At 36.4% G+C, this 17,497-nt stretch overlaps 2 protein-coding genes across 4 annotated transcripts; one reads left to right on the forward strand and one right to left on the reverse strand.

Annotated features, from left to right (window-relative positions):
- Window positions 1-5,581: 5,581 nt before the first annotated feature.
- LOC124929620 (keratin, type I cytoskeletal 10-like) lies at window positions 5,582-7,176 on the reverse strand. The gene is made up of 4 exons (XM_047470028.1): window positions 6,975-7,176; window positions 6,769-6,881; window positions 6,245-6,561; window positions 5,582-5,789 (listed from the first exon to the last, which is right to left on the reverse strand). Exons 1-4 carry the CDS (start codon window positions 7,174-7,176, stop codon window positions 5,582-5,584), a joined length of 840 nt encoding a protein of 279 aa, XP_047325984.1.
- An 8,365-nt stretch (window positions 7,177-15,541) lies between these two features.
- LOC124921096 (WD repeat-containing protein LWD1-like) lies at window positions 15,542-17,167 on the forward strand. Of its 3 annotated transcripts, none has more exons than XM_047461706.1 (2): window positions 15,542-15,756; window positions 15,865-17,167. In XM_047461706.1, the coding sequence occupies exon 2, from the start codon at window positions 15,989-15,991 to the stop codon at window positions 17,027-17,029; it is 1,041 nt and encodes a 346-aa protein (XP_047317662.1). In that variant the 5' UTR covers window positions 15,542-15,756; window positions 15,865-15,988; the 3' UTR covers window positions 17,030-17,167. The 3 variants fall into 3 exon arrangements, with proteins under 3 accessions (XP_047317662.1, XP_047317660.1, XP_047317661.1); XM_047461704.1 differs by having other exon boundaries at window positions 15,879-17,167; XM_047461705.1 differs by having other exon boundaries at window positions 15,917-17,167.
- Window positions 17,168-17,497: the final 330 nt, after the last annotated feature.

The following is a 17,497-nucleotide window of genomic DNA, read 5'->3' on the forward strand; positions in this document are numbered from 1 at the left end:
TCCCAAAATACTAAATCACCTTTTAGTTAGGTTAAGCCCTAAAAAGGTTAATCCTAAAATATTAATTAGACTTAATATTTGGAATTTAATTTAATTAAAATTTATATATATAATGATGCTTAATTTTTACAATCTCCGGATTACCGGGTCAAGAGATGTGGTTAATTTGGATATATATGTGAGATTAATGGATATTTGGGTCGGATTCTGGGTTGACCCGCCAATAAACTTAAAACGGTTAAAAATAAAATTAAAATTTATATAAGTATGTTTTGAACTTACAACCTAACAAAAACAAGTACAACTTTTTAACTAACTAGGTTAATAACACTTTATATTTTAAATTCAACATCGAATTTGATGAACGCGGGACATTTTAACAATATAAGTTAACTTTTTAACTAACTAATCTATATATATAATGATGCTTAATTTTTAAAGTGTTCGGATTGTCTAGTCGAAAATTGTGGTTAATTTGGATATATATGTGAGAGTAAATGGATATTTGGGTCGAATTGTAGGTTGATCCGCCAATAAATTTAAAACGGTTAAAAAAAATTAAAAATGCTATCACATTTTTACCGTAATATTTTTTTCACAGTTTTTTATATCAATACTCGTGCAAATGCACATAACACATGCTAGTTTGATTAAATACACTAAATTAGGATTATTCAAATAAAGAAAGGTGATACGAGAAACGAATCTGGGGGGACGAATCCATCAGTGAATTCCCGTGGCATGACAATTTGAAGATATCTTGAACTTTTCTTTCAAGTCTTTCATCATTTCAGCCAAAACAGAACAACATATTACAGTAATACAAGACAACATATTAGATAAAACGCATGAAAATATTTTGGATAAAACGCATGAAAATATAGTTTTAACACACATAACAACATATTACAATAATACAAATGACAACAAAATATTAACATTTCGAGCAGCTTAAATATTTACAACACATGACAACAGTGTATAAAAATACATGACAACATAGTTTAAGACACGGGACAACATAGAACAAAACAGAGAACAACACAAGCCAATAAAAATATTAATAGTTTTACACATATTCTTGAAAACAGTAGAATATTAACAGTCTAACTACATAAACAATAAAAAGATATACTTATTTATGTCTCCGGTTGTTGGTTTCTACACATAACAATCACAAAACAACAGAAAAACGTGAATCTTTTGAAACAAATAGAAGAACAATGAAACAAACAAAAAAAACAAAAAAAAGTAAACTAGGATGGCAGAGAAGATATCCCATTAGAAGAAGAAGCTAAACGGACAATGACAAAGACGAATTTAAACAAAACGCAGATCTTTAGAAGTAGTGATCTCTTCAAACGAACAAAAGAATAGTAAGAAGTTAAACGACGAGGATGAAGACGAATCTAAAGATCGAAAAAAGAAAAAGAATAAGCTAAACGGCGTGCCGAGGGTGAAGAAAATGGAAGAAGAAGAAGGAGGAGGAGGAGGAGGGTTTTGTTTGATAATGAGCGGGAAATGAGATGAGGGTTTACTAGAGAGAGAAGATGTAATTTTTTTTCTTTCCTCCGTGGCATGCTAGGTAGATTCGTTCTCTAATTTGCTCCTCTAAGGGAAATGATATAAGGAACGAATTAGAGGAGTGAATTAGAGAACGAATATACCTAAATATCACATCTCTTTTAGGGAAATGATATAAGGAACGAATTAGAGGAGGAGAGGTGATACGGGAAACGAATACGGGGGAACGAATCCATCAGCGAATTCTCGTGGCATGACATGTAGGTAAAAAAATAATTATTTTTGCTTTCTTTTTCCATGTAGGATAATTCCTCCTCATTTCAAACTCCCTCTCATTTCATCTCAAACCTTCTCTCTCTTAAATTTATCTCCGCTCAAACTTTCTCTCATTTCCGCTAAAACCCTCCCTCTCTTCAATCTATCTCCGCTCAAACTCCCTCTCATTTCCGCTCAAACCCTAACCCTAATTATCTGATAAGATCGGTTTATCGATAAAGACGAGGGTCTGGCTAAGGATGAAGGCTTATGAAAAACGGTTTGAAAGAAATCATGTTAGGGCTTTAATTCGCTTTTTATTCTACGCAAACACTTGTAAACACTTAAAACAGATTCAAGTCGGAATTGTTTACTTGAGTTTGAAGCACAAGATGAAATATGAAAAGATGACAGAAATGAAAGAACACAGCAGTTTGTTTATGGATGTTCGGAGAAACTCTCCTACGTCACCCCTTTTTCCAACCACCGGAAGGATTCACTATAATATGATTCGAATCAAATAAAGTTTACACACACTTAGCTCACTATTGAACAGAACACTTTCTGTTCAATTACAAGATGAAGAATATCACTCAGCTAAAGGTGTTTTTGATTCTAGCTCTCTCTTGATTCGCACACAGTACAATTAGAAAGCAGCTTCACAATATGAATATTCAAAGGCTTGAATTCTCTCAAGATTGTCAAATACGTAAGGTTAGCAGTTCTCTCTTCGTTAAGGCAGATTGTCCGTTGTCCTTTAGATTTGTTAAATACTGAGCAAGAGCTAACGGTCAAATCTTTTAGAATGATATGTGGCACTCTTCCATTGGAAAGCCTCCATTGTACACAACAGGTTTTGAGCACAAGGATCGTGGCCGTACACCACTGGTAGTGCGCCGAATATTCCATTAGGGATGTACCTGCAAAACAAGTAATGTGAGTAAAATTCTCTTACGTGGCATTCGTTGATTGGTTGCATAGTTGTTGTACTAATATTCACTAGAAAGTGGAGCAGGAGTAGGGTTCAGCTATAGCACGTGGGTAGGCTAATGCTAGCTTCAAGCATACTGCTTAAGTTAAACATTAGACGTATTTCAGTTAGACGGATTGTGAAAATCAGTCTAATGAAATCAAACATCTCCTTCTAATAAGAGAGTCTATTAGACTGCCTGGTCTAATAGAATTAGACTCACATCTAATTACAATAACCATTAGACTGTACGTCTAACTCCACTAAGTTAGACTACACGTGTTATGCCCAAACTCATCTTTTTCTGTTAGGAAAGTCTAGTAGGGTCAAGGGTGCAATTCTGGAATTATTCACCCTTATGTATTTATTTATGGGTCATTTTAGGAAGAGACTTGTATTATTATTACTAGGGACTGAAATATAAAAAGGCTGTGCTAATTATATTATGGGACAGTTTGTAGAAAGACCCATGTAGAAGAGGCTCACAATTATGCTTAGGAATAGACTTGCTGCTACTAGGTAGAACTAGGATATAATTTATATGTGTTAAATTATATATGTAGTCCAGAATGTATAAGGGACATAGGATACAAGAGGCTGATAATTTGTACTTAGGCAAATTTTAATAAAAACAGCAAGTTGCATGGACCCATGTTATGGGACCCACTAGAATAATTAGGATAAGTTTAATCCTAATTAATCCCTCTTTAGTCAATAAGTAAACCAACTTGCCTATTAATTAATTTGGACACATGGCATCCTAAAAACACTCCACAATAACCATTTGCATGCTTTCCATTTAGCCTAGCTGCATGTAATCCACCTTGCATATCAGCCCTTTAAATATAACCCTTAGCCATTTATTTTATTCCTTAGCAAATTTCAATTTCTCTCTCTATAAGCCAAATTTAGGATCTTTGAAGAGAAGCAAGAGCAACCCTAACAAAGACTATCTTCTTATCCAATTTCGAAATTAAGGCAAGTTTTTCTCAAAATCACTCTTAAAACCCACACATAGCTATTTATATCAAGTACTTTCTGCCCAGATTTTATATATGTTTGAAATATATGTTTTTATGGCATAACATGGGTTTTATGGACCAATCTGGTTTATAAACATACTGTTTTATCAAGCATAACAATAGTCATCATCTTTTCCAGAAAATACTAGGGTTTCTTGATTTGTTAAGTATAAACTTTTATAAAACAGAAACCCTTAAGTTTTATGCATACATGGGCATATACTATGATGGATGAATGAGTATTGACGGATAAGGGAGGAGGCTGGCTGGCATGAGCTCTAGTCAGCCAATTCCACATGTACTGGCTGAATTATTATGGGAACAGAATATTTAGCATGAGCTCTATTTATTGCTGCCCAACCCAAAGACGGTCCAAACAGGTTTAGGGCTTTTAGGGATGGACTCCTAATTGTGCCTTTTCCAAATATGGCTCAAACAGATTCCTAACCTTCAGGATCAGCTCTGAATGGTGTAGGGTCAAACATGGCTCAAGATGTTACTGTACAGGCCCATTAACTCATATTTTTATAAACATGCATATGGCTTTTTATGGACTGATCATCTCTTTGAAAGTATGAATCTTTTATGCATACAACTTTCTCTTTTAAAAGCAAAGCATTTCAGCAGGTTTTACATTAATTAATTACTTGCTGAGTCTTTAGACTCATTATGTTGTGTGTGGTGTAGGTACCCAGCCTTAGCTTTTGTACACTTGAAGGAATGAGGCTTGGAGAGGTGCAAGTTGTGGGAGGAAGTGTGGAAGGAGGGACCGAGGCTGTTAGATTTACTTGTCTTTTGTATCAACACTTGGCTTTTATTTTGGGTCCTTTCTTGCTGTCTAATGTTGCATGTGTATAATACTTGTACAGAAACATGTTTGTATGATGGGTTATAGGCTATCCTTTTGTAGTACTTGTTGCTGTTTGATGCAGCATGTATATATAAAATATGTTTTTGAACAGAACATGTGTATATGGCTTCATCTAGGGCTCTTAAAGTTAAATATAGATGCATGTTGAGTAGTAGTTATTAATATATGAGCAGGGACGTCTCAACACGTCTAATTCCGGTTCTACCTCAGACTTGTTTGAAGGAGTTAGACTCACGTCTAACTTTCACTTAATTAGACTACACGTCTAATTATCCAATAACCATTAGATTGCGTCTAACTCCACTAAGTTAGACTACACGTCTAATTCAGGTTCTACCTCAGACTTGTCTGAAGGAGTTAGACTCACGTCTAACTTTCACTTTCTATTAGTCTGCACGTCTAACTCCACTGAGTTAGACCGCATATCTAATTCTGCACATATTAGACTATCCGTCTAATTGCAAATATGTTAGATTGTACGTCTAATTCTATGCATTCATTAGACTACACGTCTAACTCCGATGAGTTAGACTGTACGTCTAATTTTATGCATTCATTAGACTATACGTCTAACTCCGATGAGTTAGACTGTACGTCTAATTCTATGCATCTAATGCCAAAATCGGTCTAATAATTCTCATTAGAGCCAAGTCTTATGAAGTATGATTTCGATACACCTGCATCAAAATGCATAAGTCATTTCATCATCAAAATCTCAATGGTTAAATTATTTCAACATCCAATCAAAATAATTTGACCCAATAATTTCTCCCTTTTTGATGAAGAAATTGGAAACTTGCATACATATACCAAAATATGCATTCATCATATAAATAAAACAAACCCTTGTTCACTTACATCAAACTTCCAAAACCAATATTCAGAAAATCATCAAAGAAACATTGTTTGAAAGACTTGAATAGAGTTAAAGAAAAGAAGTTATTGTTCTTCCCTTTTAACTCGAGGATCGGTTGGACTCATGTCTTGGCCGGGAAGCATGTTGAGATAAGGAGGATAACTGCGACCACCACGACCGCCTCCACTTGATCTTCCACCACGGTCACCACCATTGGCACGACCACCTTGATCAACATTGGATAGCCTACTACGGCCACCACTACTATTTCTGCCTCCACGATCACCACCGCTACAACCTCCACCTCTCTTGGTTGGCCTAGGATTAACATCGATGCTTGGGGCTCGTCTTGATCTAGTGTCGGTTGATACACCGTCACTTCTTCTACTTGATTCGCCTTGGGTGATTCGAGGTTGATCTTTTTTAGCATTAGCCTTTGCGTCCTCCTTTGCTTGAAACTTTCTTGCAATAGAGTCAGCAAATTCCTATCGTTCATTATCATTTCTACTTAAGAACCCTTGAATTTCCACCATCTGATTCTTTATCAGACTGAATTCTTTCAAAGTCTCTTTATGACGTTCATCATTGAATTTCTTTTCAATGTCCAATAATTCAGATTGACGGTTGAAGAGTTGCTTTTCAAACTTGGAGTAGTTTATATTTGAGATATGAGTCTCATACGTGTTCGGTTGAAGAGTTGCTTTTCAAACTTGGAGTAGTTTATATTTGAGATATGAGTCTCATACGTGTTCTTCTTCAAAGTGTTGTCCAACTCATTGAGAACTTTGATAATTTCAGCAAAATCCTTTCTTTCTTCTTCCTGAGTATTCAAGGACTTTAGCATGCTCTTCTGAAGAGATGAGAGCACAGAAGACATAGACTTCAATAGCTTGTTACCGTCAGTAGAGGATTCTTCATTTGATGAATTTTCTTGAGACTCTGCTACCATACTTTGAATCGGCTCAAAGTTTGTATGAATTTGCAAGGATTGCTCCGGTTGATTTTTCTCGACTTTCTTACCAGCTTTGTCTCGCTCTTCTTCTAACAGTTCTTCTTCAGCTCTCTGAAATCTTTCATATAAATTTCCAGAGTAATGAAGAGGAATGTTGATATTTTCGTGAACATTTCCCATAATGGTGTCGGGAAATAGACGGGGCTTTTTATAAGTTGCGTGTTGATCTTGTTCCTCCTCAGATGAGGAACTTTCTTCTTCAACAACCTTCTCTTTGGAGGGTTCCCCCTCAAATCTGATAGTTTCTGGCTGAGTTACCTCGGCCACTTTCTCTTGAGCTTCCTCTATTCTCACAACAGAGGATATCATAACATCTTCTTCTAGAGGAGCTTGATCAGCCTCCTCAATCACATCTTCTACACGAACTTCTTCTTCATTTGGATCAAGGGCTTGTTCAGGCTCTTGAACAATCAATTTCTCTTCTTCTTCATTTGGATTCTCTTAAATAGGTTGATCCAGAATGCGTCTCTCTTCGGCAGAAAGATTCCCGAATTCGATCAAGAGAACAACATCTAGTTCATCTGCATCGTTGTCATCATCAATAATATCCATAACTTCATCATCATTGAGAGGTTTTGCACCAGAGCAATTGGCGCCATGAATGTGTCGAGAAGTTACCGAGACGTAGCCATCCATGATGTCGTTCAGCTTCTTCAAAACTTTCATTTCCACTTCAGATCATTTCTCAACAAGATTGAAATTAGCCTTTCTAGCTTCAAGAATTGGAAAAAGGGCTTTTCCATACAGACAAGCTTCAACGAGATCTTTTTTCTTCAGAGCCTCGGCAACCTCTGAAGTTCTAGCCCATTTAAGAACTTTCTTTTCATTTGCTATACGCTTTTTCCATTCTTTCGTTATTGCAGAGTTAGACAGAGTATCATTGTACTTGGAAAACAATCTCTCCAAGGACCATGATTCAAAATTTTCCAATTTTTCAGCTGTGATGACTTTAACTTGTTCTAAAATGAGGTCAACAATCCCGGTTGCCTCTGATACTTCTTTAGGAACTAGGGTTGCGATTTTCTTACCTTTTCCAACAACCTCTACGGGTTTTGGAGCAGGTCTGGGTTCACTGATCACGATTCCACCTAACTGTCTTGCAGAACACATCAGTTCAAACGCAGATTGAGATTTCTTACACAGCTCAGAAGGGAGCTCTACACGAGTAACTTTCCCGGCTACTAATGAATCTTTAGGAGCGGGAACAGAAGATTCTTGTTCAGCAGATTTACCAGCAGCAAGGGTAAGGGCAACACCTTGTTCTGGTTGGGATAACTTTGTAGCACCGGCGGCTACTAGATCAGGTTGTACAACAAGAGACACATTCCTGTTAACATTTTCATCATTTGGATCGGCTGACTCAACAACGGGCCCTTCAGCAGATTCTCTTAAGGGAGAAAATACAGATTCATCTTGTTCCACAATAGGAACATCAAACTTAGGCACAGCGGCCAAAGATTTAGAGGAAGTTACCTTTAATGATTTAGACGCACGGGGCGCCTTCGTCTTCTTCTCCTTTGAGACGCATGATCTCGAAGGCTTTCTCAAAATGGTTGACGGAATAGATATAGAGGACATCGGAGTTGCAGTAAGTACGCCTAGACCTTGCATTAACTTTGAATCGACTGATTCAGAGTCCTTCTTGTTTGAACTTTTCAGACTGGAGGAACTGGCCTCCGATTCATTTACTGTTTTCGATCTTTTGCCCATGTTGACATCACAGAAGCAGACAGTTGTTTGGATCGAGTAGAGGGTTTTCCACCCGTTTGATAACTAGATGCACCAGATGCACATTCTAGGTTGTTCTTCATCCTTATCAGTGTATTGGCGACTGTAAGGGCAGTGAATACTCTAGGAGAGTTGATCTGCACAGGTTCACCAATAGGAACCCCAAATGCTTCAACAAATGACTCAGTTGGACCGCATACGTTATGCTTTCCTTGTTCGCATGAAAGATCGAATAGCATAGGTTATGGAAAAGGGTGTGTGCCCAGTTTACCTGGATTCCTTTTGAAATAGCGCACATATAGTCAAAACGATCTTGACTATAGGGATGGAAGGAGCCAAATTTCCCTTGTAGCGCCTTCGCCACCACGTCGTTCAGTAGAATGAAATGAGGTTTAAGGGCCTTCTTGAGTCCATTAACATGGATTATCGAACCATCGGCAGAAAAGGTTCTCTTCATCTCCTCCATGACTTCTGGTGAAAGGATCAAGTTGAAAGTGTGCCCCTCCGTTGGAAGTTCAAAGAACTCCGCGTATACGGCTTCATCGAAGGAAAACTCCATGTCGTTGACAGTTGCTACGATGGATTCACCCACCATAGTTGCAGATTTGAAGAACTCGCGAACTTCTTTCTCATAGAATATGAATGGACCGCCGAGATATTTCCTCAACCCAGAATATTCTAGGGTTCTGAACATCTCCACCACCTTCGGTTGATCGAAAGTGTATACTGATGGAAAATCCACCTGCAAAGTACAATGACCCAACGTGATTTTCTTGTTCACCATTTTCGAAAGAATATGAACCGACACAAGATTTTCAGAGAGATTTAGAGAGAAAAATGCAAAGAAAACTAGGGTTCTTAAGGATTTCGAGAGATTGAAAGCTTTCAAACTCATGCACTAATGTCCTTATATAGACAAAAAAGAGAGAGATAGAATAATTGTCTCTTCTTAAGGGTATGGCCCACTAATAAATGTTAGACGTCCTTTTTCAAGGAGTCATCATTAAAAATGAGGGTATATCAGTCATTTTCTCTAAACTTAAAAGACACGTGTCTTCATGTTGATGAGAGATGACTGTTTAATGTTTTAAGCGGGAAAACTGAATAGCTCTCAACGTGGGACAATTGTCCTTGATCAGTCTAATCGGCACGTAGTTAGACGTTTTTCTTACTCCGCAAATCCATATAACAAAAAGTCTATTAGACGGATGGGTCTATTAGACGCATACGTCTAATTCCGTGTTATAATAATTTGTCTAATGACTATTAGATGTGTATGTCTAATTCCGCATCAACATCACGTGTTAGACGTGTGTTCAATTAGACGTGAGCATCCACTTGCTCATGACGTAAAAACGTCTAACGTCTATTAGACGTGACCGTCTAATTGCGTAGATATAACATCTCAACATATAGACTTAGATAAATGGATTTTGAGCAAAAATACATCTAAGTACAAACCGCTTCTTTTAGACACACTTGTCTAATTAGACCGATTAAGAATATTCGTCTAGAGAGTATCCTTACTTCCAAAGTAATTTTCCCTTCTCATTATGTATAGGGACATAGAAACATAAGAGACAGTTTTTGTGGTCCAAAAACCAAAAATATTTTTAACATATAAAAACATTTATCTACTAGAATGGCAAAGGTCATTGTTGATCTTCCAGGCTGTGTACTCAAAAGAGTATTCTTCTTGCTTCTTTCCTGCAATCCTCCTATATCACCTACAAAAGAAACTATTTACACATTTTGGTACCCATGCTTAATTGGGTCCTCGATCAATTACTCCCTTAGGAATCCATATTTGAGTTATTCTAATGGATTTCTCATTTTGTGTTGTGATTAATGCATACGACTTTGACTTAGCAGATGACTTTCTACCAGCCACTAATCCTTTAACTTTTGAAGTTGATTTTCTTTTAAAACTCCTTGACTTAGAGTCACGTTTTAAATTGCCAGACTTGTTAGTTGCTTCTAGCTTATTCTTAAGCTAGCTAACAGTAGGCGGAACATAAACTATTTCATTTTTGAAATCAACTTCTTCATGAATAGGATCAGATTCAATGTCAGTCATGTTCCCTTTGACAAAACTTATTGGCTTAAGTTTGTCAGATGAGTTGGACTTTTTGCATGACAGGTTAAGGTCATTGCTATCAAACCCCAATCCGGATCTAGATCCAGCAGGTTTCAACATGATGATCTGATATTTGACAGCATCTCCAGACCTTGTCCATGCATAGACAACATAGTTTAACCTTTTGTTTTCAGATGAAAGGGTTTGGATCTGTTCCTTGAGCATCTCATTCTCATATGAGATCTCTTCAATTTTCTTTTCAAAAACATTTGACTCTTCAGCTTGAGACAGATTTGGTTTGTTTACATCTGATGAAGATTTAGTTTCATTTAGAGATTCTGTTAGCTTTCTATACTCGATGACCATGTCATCTAGTGTAGCTACCAGTTGTTCTCTTGAAAACCTTTCGGAAGAGAAATCAAATACCTTAGTCTCCTGAGTTCTTTCTTTGTCTTCTCTTGCCATGAAGCAAGCCACCTCTTCTTCATCACTTTCACTAGATGAAAAGTAGGAACCACGGCTGCTTCCTCTGTTCTTTCCATCGCCTGCCATAAGAGCCTTCAACTCTTTTCCATCATCCTTGGCATCTTCACGCTTTGGCTTCCGGCATTCCGATGCATAATGACCTTTAATATCACAGTTAAAACAAGTAACATTAGCTTTAGATTTTTTATTGTCATTAGAATTTGAATAGTTTGAGTTAGAGTTGCTCTTCTTTATGAAGTCGTCAAACTTTTTCACAAAGAGAGATATGGCATCGCTGCTCAGTTGTTGAGCTTCCATCTTCACATCCGGAGTGGTTGGTGGCTCTTCAGTAGTCATCAGCGCCTTGGAAATAATAACGGATGTGGGTTGATCTTCTTCCATCCTACAGTTCAGCTCGAACTCATAGGCCTTGAGGTCAGCAAAGAGATCAAAAAGAGATATCTTGTTAAGATCTCTGGATTCTCTCATTGCCATTGTCTTTATGTCCCATTCCCTTAGAAGAGCACGCATGACCTTGATAGAAAGCTCCCGGTTGCTATAGGTTTTGCCTAGGATAGACAAAGAGGAGACGATCTTGCTGAATCTGGTGTCGAAATCGTTCATTGTTTCACCAGGACGCATCTTGAAGTTGTCGAACTGTTGAGTGATAACCATGATCTTGTTTTCCTTGGTTTGCTCGTTTCCCTCACACAGTTAAGTGAGTCTGTCCCAAACCTCTTTGGCATTATCGCATTCGATAATGTAGTTGAACATGCTATCATCGAGAGATCTGTACAGAACATCAAGAGCCATGTTGTTGAGATTGTTCTGTCTCTTTTCATCAGCGGTCCAGTCAGCCTTCTCCTTATCAATCTTGATAGGACCTTCTGTGACAATGCTCCACATGTCATCATGAAGAGAAGAGAGATGAGCACGAACTCTTTTCTTCCAAACAATGTAGTTTTCTCGAGATAAAGTTGGAATTGTTGTAGCACTGGCATCTTTGGTTATAGTCGACATATTTCAGGAAAGGCTTGAGAATATAAACAAGGCTCTGATACCAATTGATAGGATCGGCTTTATCGATAGAGACGGGGGTCTGGCTAAGGAAGAAGGTTTATGAAAAACGGTTTGAAATAAATCATGTTAGGGATTTAATTCGCTTTCTATTCTACGCAAACACTTGTAAACACTTGAAACAGATTCAAGGCAGAATTGTTTACTTGGGTTTGAAGCACACAAGATGAAATATGAAAAGATGACAGAAATGAAAGAACACAGCAGTTTGTTTATGGATGTTCGGATAAACTCTCCTACGTCACCCCTTCTTCCAACCACCGGAAGGTTCACTATAATATGATTCGAATCAAATACAGTTTACACACACTTAGCTCACTATTGAACAGAACACTTTCTGTTCAATTACAAGATGAAGAATATCACTCAGCTAAAAGTGTTTTTGATTCTAGCTCTCTCTTGATTCACACACAGTACAATCAGAAAGCAGCTTCACAGTATGAATATTCAAAGGCTTGAATTCTCTCAAGATTGGCAAATACGTAAGGTTAACAGTTCTCTCTTCGTTAAGGCAGATTGTCCGTTGTCCTTTAGATTTATTAAATGCTGAGCAGGAGCTAACGGTCGAATCTTTTAGAATGATATGTGGCACTCTTCCATTGGAAAGCCTCCATTGTACACAGCAGGTTCTAAGCACAAGAATCGTGGCCGTACACCACTGGTAGTGCGCCGAATATTCCATCAGGGATGTACCTGCAAAACAAGTAATGTGAGGAAAATTCTCTTACGTGGCATTCGTTGGTTGGTTGCATAGCTATTGTACTAATCTTCACTAGAAAGTGGAGCAGGAGTAGGGTACAGCTATAGCACGTGGATAGGCTAATGCTAGCTTCAAGCATACTGCTTAAGCTGAACATTAAACGTATTTCAGTTAGACGGATTGTGAAAATCAGTCTAATGAAATCAAACATCTCCTTCTAATAACAGAGTCTATTAGACCGCCTGGTCTAATAGAATTAGACTCACGTCTAATTACAATAACCATTAGACTGTACGTCTAACTCCACTGAGTTAGACTACACGTCTAATTCTGGTTCTACCTCAGACTTGTCTGAAGGAGTTAGACGCACGTCTAACTTTCACTTAATTAGACTACACGTCTAATTATCCAATAACCATTAGACTATACGTCTAACTCCACTGAGTTAGACTACATGTCTAATTCAGGTTCTACCTCAGACTTGTCTGAAGGAGTTAGACTCACGTCTAACTTTCACTTTCTATTAGACTACACATCTAACTCCACTGAGTTAGACTGCACGTCTAATTCCGCACATACTAGACTATCCGTCTAATTGCAAATATATTAGACTGTACGTCTAATTCCGAATATCTATTAGATCATCCGTCTAATTGCAAGTCTATTAGACTACACGTCTAACTCCGCTGAGTTAGACTGTAAGTCTAATTATATGCATTCATTAGACTACACGTCTAACTCCGATGAGTTAGACTGTACGTCTAATTCTATGCATTCATTAGACTACACGTCTAACTCCAATGAGTTAGACTGTACGTCTAATTCTATGCATTCATTAGACTACACGTCTAACTCCGATGAGTTAGACTGTACGTCTAATTTTATACATTCATTAAACTACACGTCTAACTCCGATGAGTTAGACTGTACGTCTAATTCTATGCATATAATGCCAAAATCGGTCTAATGACTCTCATTAAAGCCAAGTCTTATGAAGTATGATTTCGATACACCTGCATCAAAACGCATAAGTCATTTCATCATCAAAATCTCAATGGTTAAATTATTTCAACATCCAGTCAAAATAATTTGACCCAACAGTATCTTCTATTATTCAAATGAAATCCGCTCAAACCCTAATCCTAAGTATCCACTGCTCTTTAAACGAAATCCGCTCAAACCCTAATCATAAGTATTTGTTGCTTTTCAAACGGTATCTTCTCCTCTACTTCTTCTATTCAACTTCTTCTTCTTCAAACGTTACTCAACTTCTTCTTCTTTAAACGTTATTCAACTTTTTCTTCTTCTCCTATCTATAAAATGTTTCCTTCTACAAACCATAAGTGTTTTGTTAATGATAAAGAAGAAATGTAAGACTTTAGGTAAAAAGAAGAAATGTAAGTATGTCACACAGTAAGTATGTCATCAATGATAAAGAAGAAATGTAAGACTTTAGGTAAAAAAAGATATTTAGATAGAGATGGAAGGTAACAGAAACTTGTCGTTGTTGTACTGTTTTTCATTTATGTGTTGTCATGTGTCGTATACGATGTTCCATCTGTGTCATATATTGTGTTGTCCCTTGTTGATAAATATTAAGTTTAAACTCTTAATATTATGTTGTCTTGTGTGTTAGATTATGTTGTCATGTGTTTTTAGTTATGTTGTCCTATGTCGATTACAATATTAGTGTCTTCTTTTTTTATTTTGCAGAATATTTAGTGGGGTGATAGATAATAGGAAGATTACCAACAAAAATGTTGCTCGCTCTGACCCCTACTAGTGCTTGCGAAGGTTGCTTCTAAATTCAAGACCACAACTCCACAAATGCTTCTAGAAATGAACCAAAAAATTTGCTTAAAAAGATAATAAAAAAAAATAAAAAAAAAAATTATTTATAAAATTTATCCTTATGTTTTTAAAATACGTATTTATCACTCCAAATTTACCAATCTGCTAAAAATTACCATTACTACTTTTAAAATATTCATTTTATAAATGAAACTGATTCATTGAAATCGAAAAGAAAATGAGATTAACTATAAATAAATTTAAAATAAAAAAATAATAATAGAACTTGAAACCATTTTTTTTTTATTTTGTACAAGATTTGAATCTAAAATTCTCTTAAAAGTCAATTAATCAAGTAAACTATACTAATTTTTTATAATCTTTAAGGATATGATATTATATATTTTGATTTTTTTTAAATACAAAATTATATTAAAATAAAATCACTTATAGTACCCCCAACTATTGAATATAATGTGTACAATGTTTAATGATTTTTTTTTAAATCTCTTAAAGTTGAACTAAAATGGATTATAATTAAACTTATTGATATTGTATTTTTCTATAAAACCTTCTAGATGTTTTGATTGGCATTAATAATATTTAAATAAAGGATATTTTCTTTATTAAAAATCAAAATTTAAATTTTTCTCTTTTTAATGATAATTAATTTAATTAAATAAAAAATATTTTAAATATTTTAATAAATAAAAATAATAATTTAATGGATGAAGTCTAAGTAAAAATCATTGAAAAAAACCTAAAACCAAGTTACCATCAAACAAGCCAGTTAGATTATATTTTTTACTTGAACTATTGAGTCAGGTCGATTATGACTATATCTCTAAACAGGTTAATAGAAATTTAATTCGATTCGAATCCTAAAATACTAAGGTTAAATTCTAAACAGTTTAATTCCAACATACTTATTCAGATTTAATATTAAATTCTAAACAGTTTAATTCCAACATACTTATTCAGATTTAATATTTTGAATTTGATTAAATACACTAGGATTATTCAAATAAAATACATTTTACCTTATTTCACCCAAATATATTATTATTTTTAATTTTACCTAACTTTATTCAATTAGTTTTTTTTAATATATTATTTCATTTTTATTTTTCAAAAAGATGGAATTCCTTTTGCATATAATATAAAGTCTAAAAAATAATATCCGAATGGAAATCGAAGCTCCAAAGTCCAAACCATGCCGGTCCTTTGAGCCTGCCTGCTAGTTGGAGGTGGCGAAGAAGAAGAAGAAGAAGAAAGGAGCTTTCCTGAGAAGAGCTCCATCCATCCGCGGCGCAAAGAGAATAGGAAAGAAACTCCTCGCTCCGGCTTTAGAAACTGTCCTATGCGCGAAGGAAGCCCTAGGTCGAACGCCGCAAGCAAAAATCCACAAGTAAGGTTCCTGGTTCAAATTCAATTTCTGTAATAAAACCCATTTTAGGGAATCTTGATTAAGAATTTGGGGTTTTGAAACTGGCAAATTATTCTAACTAAGATTTAGAACACCGATTGCAGAATACTAGTAGACTGAAATCATTGTTACATCGATTTAGATTAAGCTGTTCTTTCTACAATCTGAAACCCTAAACCACAATCATCTCTGAGCTCCCTGAAAAGAAAGAGATATGGTGGCGGCAAGAAGCGACCAGAACCAAGATGGATCAGACGAACAACAAAGGCGATCGGAGATCTACACATACGAAGCTCCATGGAACATATACGCAATGAATTGGAGTGTCCGTCGCGACAAACAGTACCGTTTAGTGATAGCCAGCTTACTAGAGCAGTATTCAAATAGGGTCGAAATTGTCCATCTTGATGACTCCAACGGTGAGATAAAATCAGACACAAACCTCTCCTTCGACCATCCATACCCACCCACGAAGGCCATCTTCATCCCAGACAAGGAATGTCAAAAACCCGACTTACTAGCAACATCCAGCGATTTCCTTCGTATTTGGGGAATCACTGAAGAACGAGTTGAGCTTAGAAGCCTCTTGAATAACAATAGTAACAGCAAATTTTGCGGTCCAATAACCTCCTTCGATTGGAACGAGGCAGAACCGAAGCGAGTGGGAACTTCCAGCATCGACACGACTTGCACCATATGGGACATTGAACGCGAAACTGTAGACACTCAGTTAATCGCACACGATAAAGAGGTTTACGATATCGCATGGGGTGGGGTTGGTGTTTTCGCATCTGTTTCTGCTGATGGGTCGGTTAGGGTTTTCGATCTGAGAGATAAAGAGCACTCGACCATTATATATGAGAGCTCGGAACCTGATACTCCTTTGGTTCGACTTGGATGGAACAAGCAGGATCCTAGGTACATGGCTACTGTTATTATGGATAGTGCTAAGGTAGTTGTGCTCGATATTCGCTTTCCAACTCTACCGGTTGTGGAATTACAGAGACATCAGGCAGGTGTTAATGCGATAGCATGGGCTCCTCATAGTTCATGTCACATATGTACTGCTGGTGACGATTCTCAGGCGCTTATTTGGGATTTGTCTTCGATGGGGCAGCAGCCAGTTGATGGTGGTTTGGATCCGATTCTAGCGTATTCTGCTGGTGCTGAAATCGAGCAATTGCAGTGGTCATCGTCATTGCCTGATTGGGTTGCTATTGCTTTCTCTAGTAAGCTTCAAATTCTTAGGGTATGATCTTTATTTTCTGCTTAACCTAAACACCAAACCTGTTAGTTTTTCTGCTTCTTTTAACTTTCATGAATTTGTTGTTGCTTTTAAGTTCTCCAATGAATAATGCCATATTTGCAATGAAGAGAATAGTAATTTAGCCTAGTTTGTTTGTTTTGTTTTAATCGTCTCAATCGAAATCTCATCCAATGGGATCTCGTGTATCTTAACCTCGACTCCAATCACATTGCAGCTATCTTTTTTCATCGCGTTTTTGTAATCCCAACGCATTTTCTCTTCTTATGGCTGCTTTAGCGTCTTTGGGCTTCATCTTTACCGTCCATTTTGGTTTGAATATACTTCAATTTTTATTATTTACTTCATCTTTACTGTCATTTTGGTTGAATTGTTGAATATACTTCATTTTTTATTATTCAATGAAACTTGAAACATTTTGAGAGAAAAAAAGTAAAGAAAACTACAATACAACAAATA

Source organism: Impatiens glandulifera, chromosome 1, assembly GCF_907164915.1.
Source record: "Impatiens glandulifera chromosome 1, dImpGla2.1, whole genome shotgun sequence".
In the NCBI taxonomy this organism is placed as follows: domain Eukaryota; kingdom Viridiplantae; phylum Streptophyta; class Magnoliopsida; order Ericales; family Balsaminaceae; genus Impatiens; species Impatiens glandulifera.

Excerpts from the sequence above, each read along its gene's own strand:
- LOC124929620 (XM_047470028.1), bottom strand. The coding sequence starts at position 7,176 with ATGAAAGTTTTGAAGAAGCTGAACGACATCATGGATGGCTACGTCTCG. Across the intron at positions 6,882-6,974 it reads TCTTTCTGCCGAAGAGAGAC|AAGAAGTTCGTGTAGAAGAT; the intron begins GCATTCTGGATC and ends ATCCAAATGAAG. Across the intron at positions 6,562-6,768 it reads CTCAAGAGAAAGTGGCCGAG|AGAGCTGAAGAAGAACTGTT; the intron begins GTAACTCAGCCA and ends GAAAGATTTCAG.
- LOC124921096 (XM_047461706.1), top strand. The coding sequence starts at position 15,989 with ATGGTGGCGGCAAGAAGCGACCAGAACCAAGATGGATCAGACGAACAA.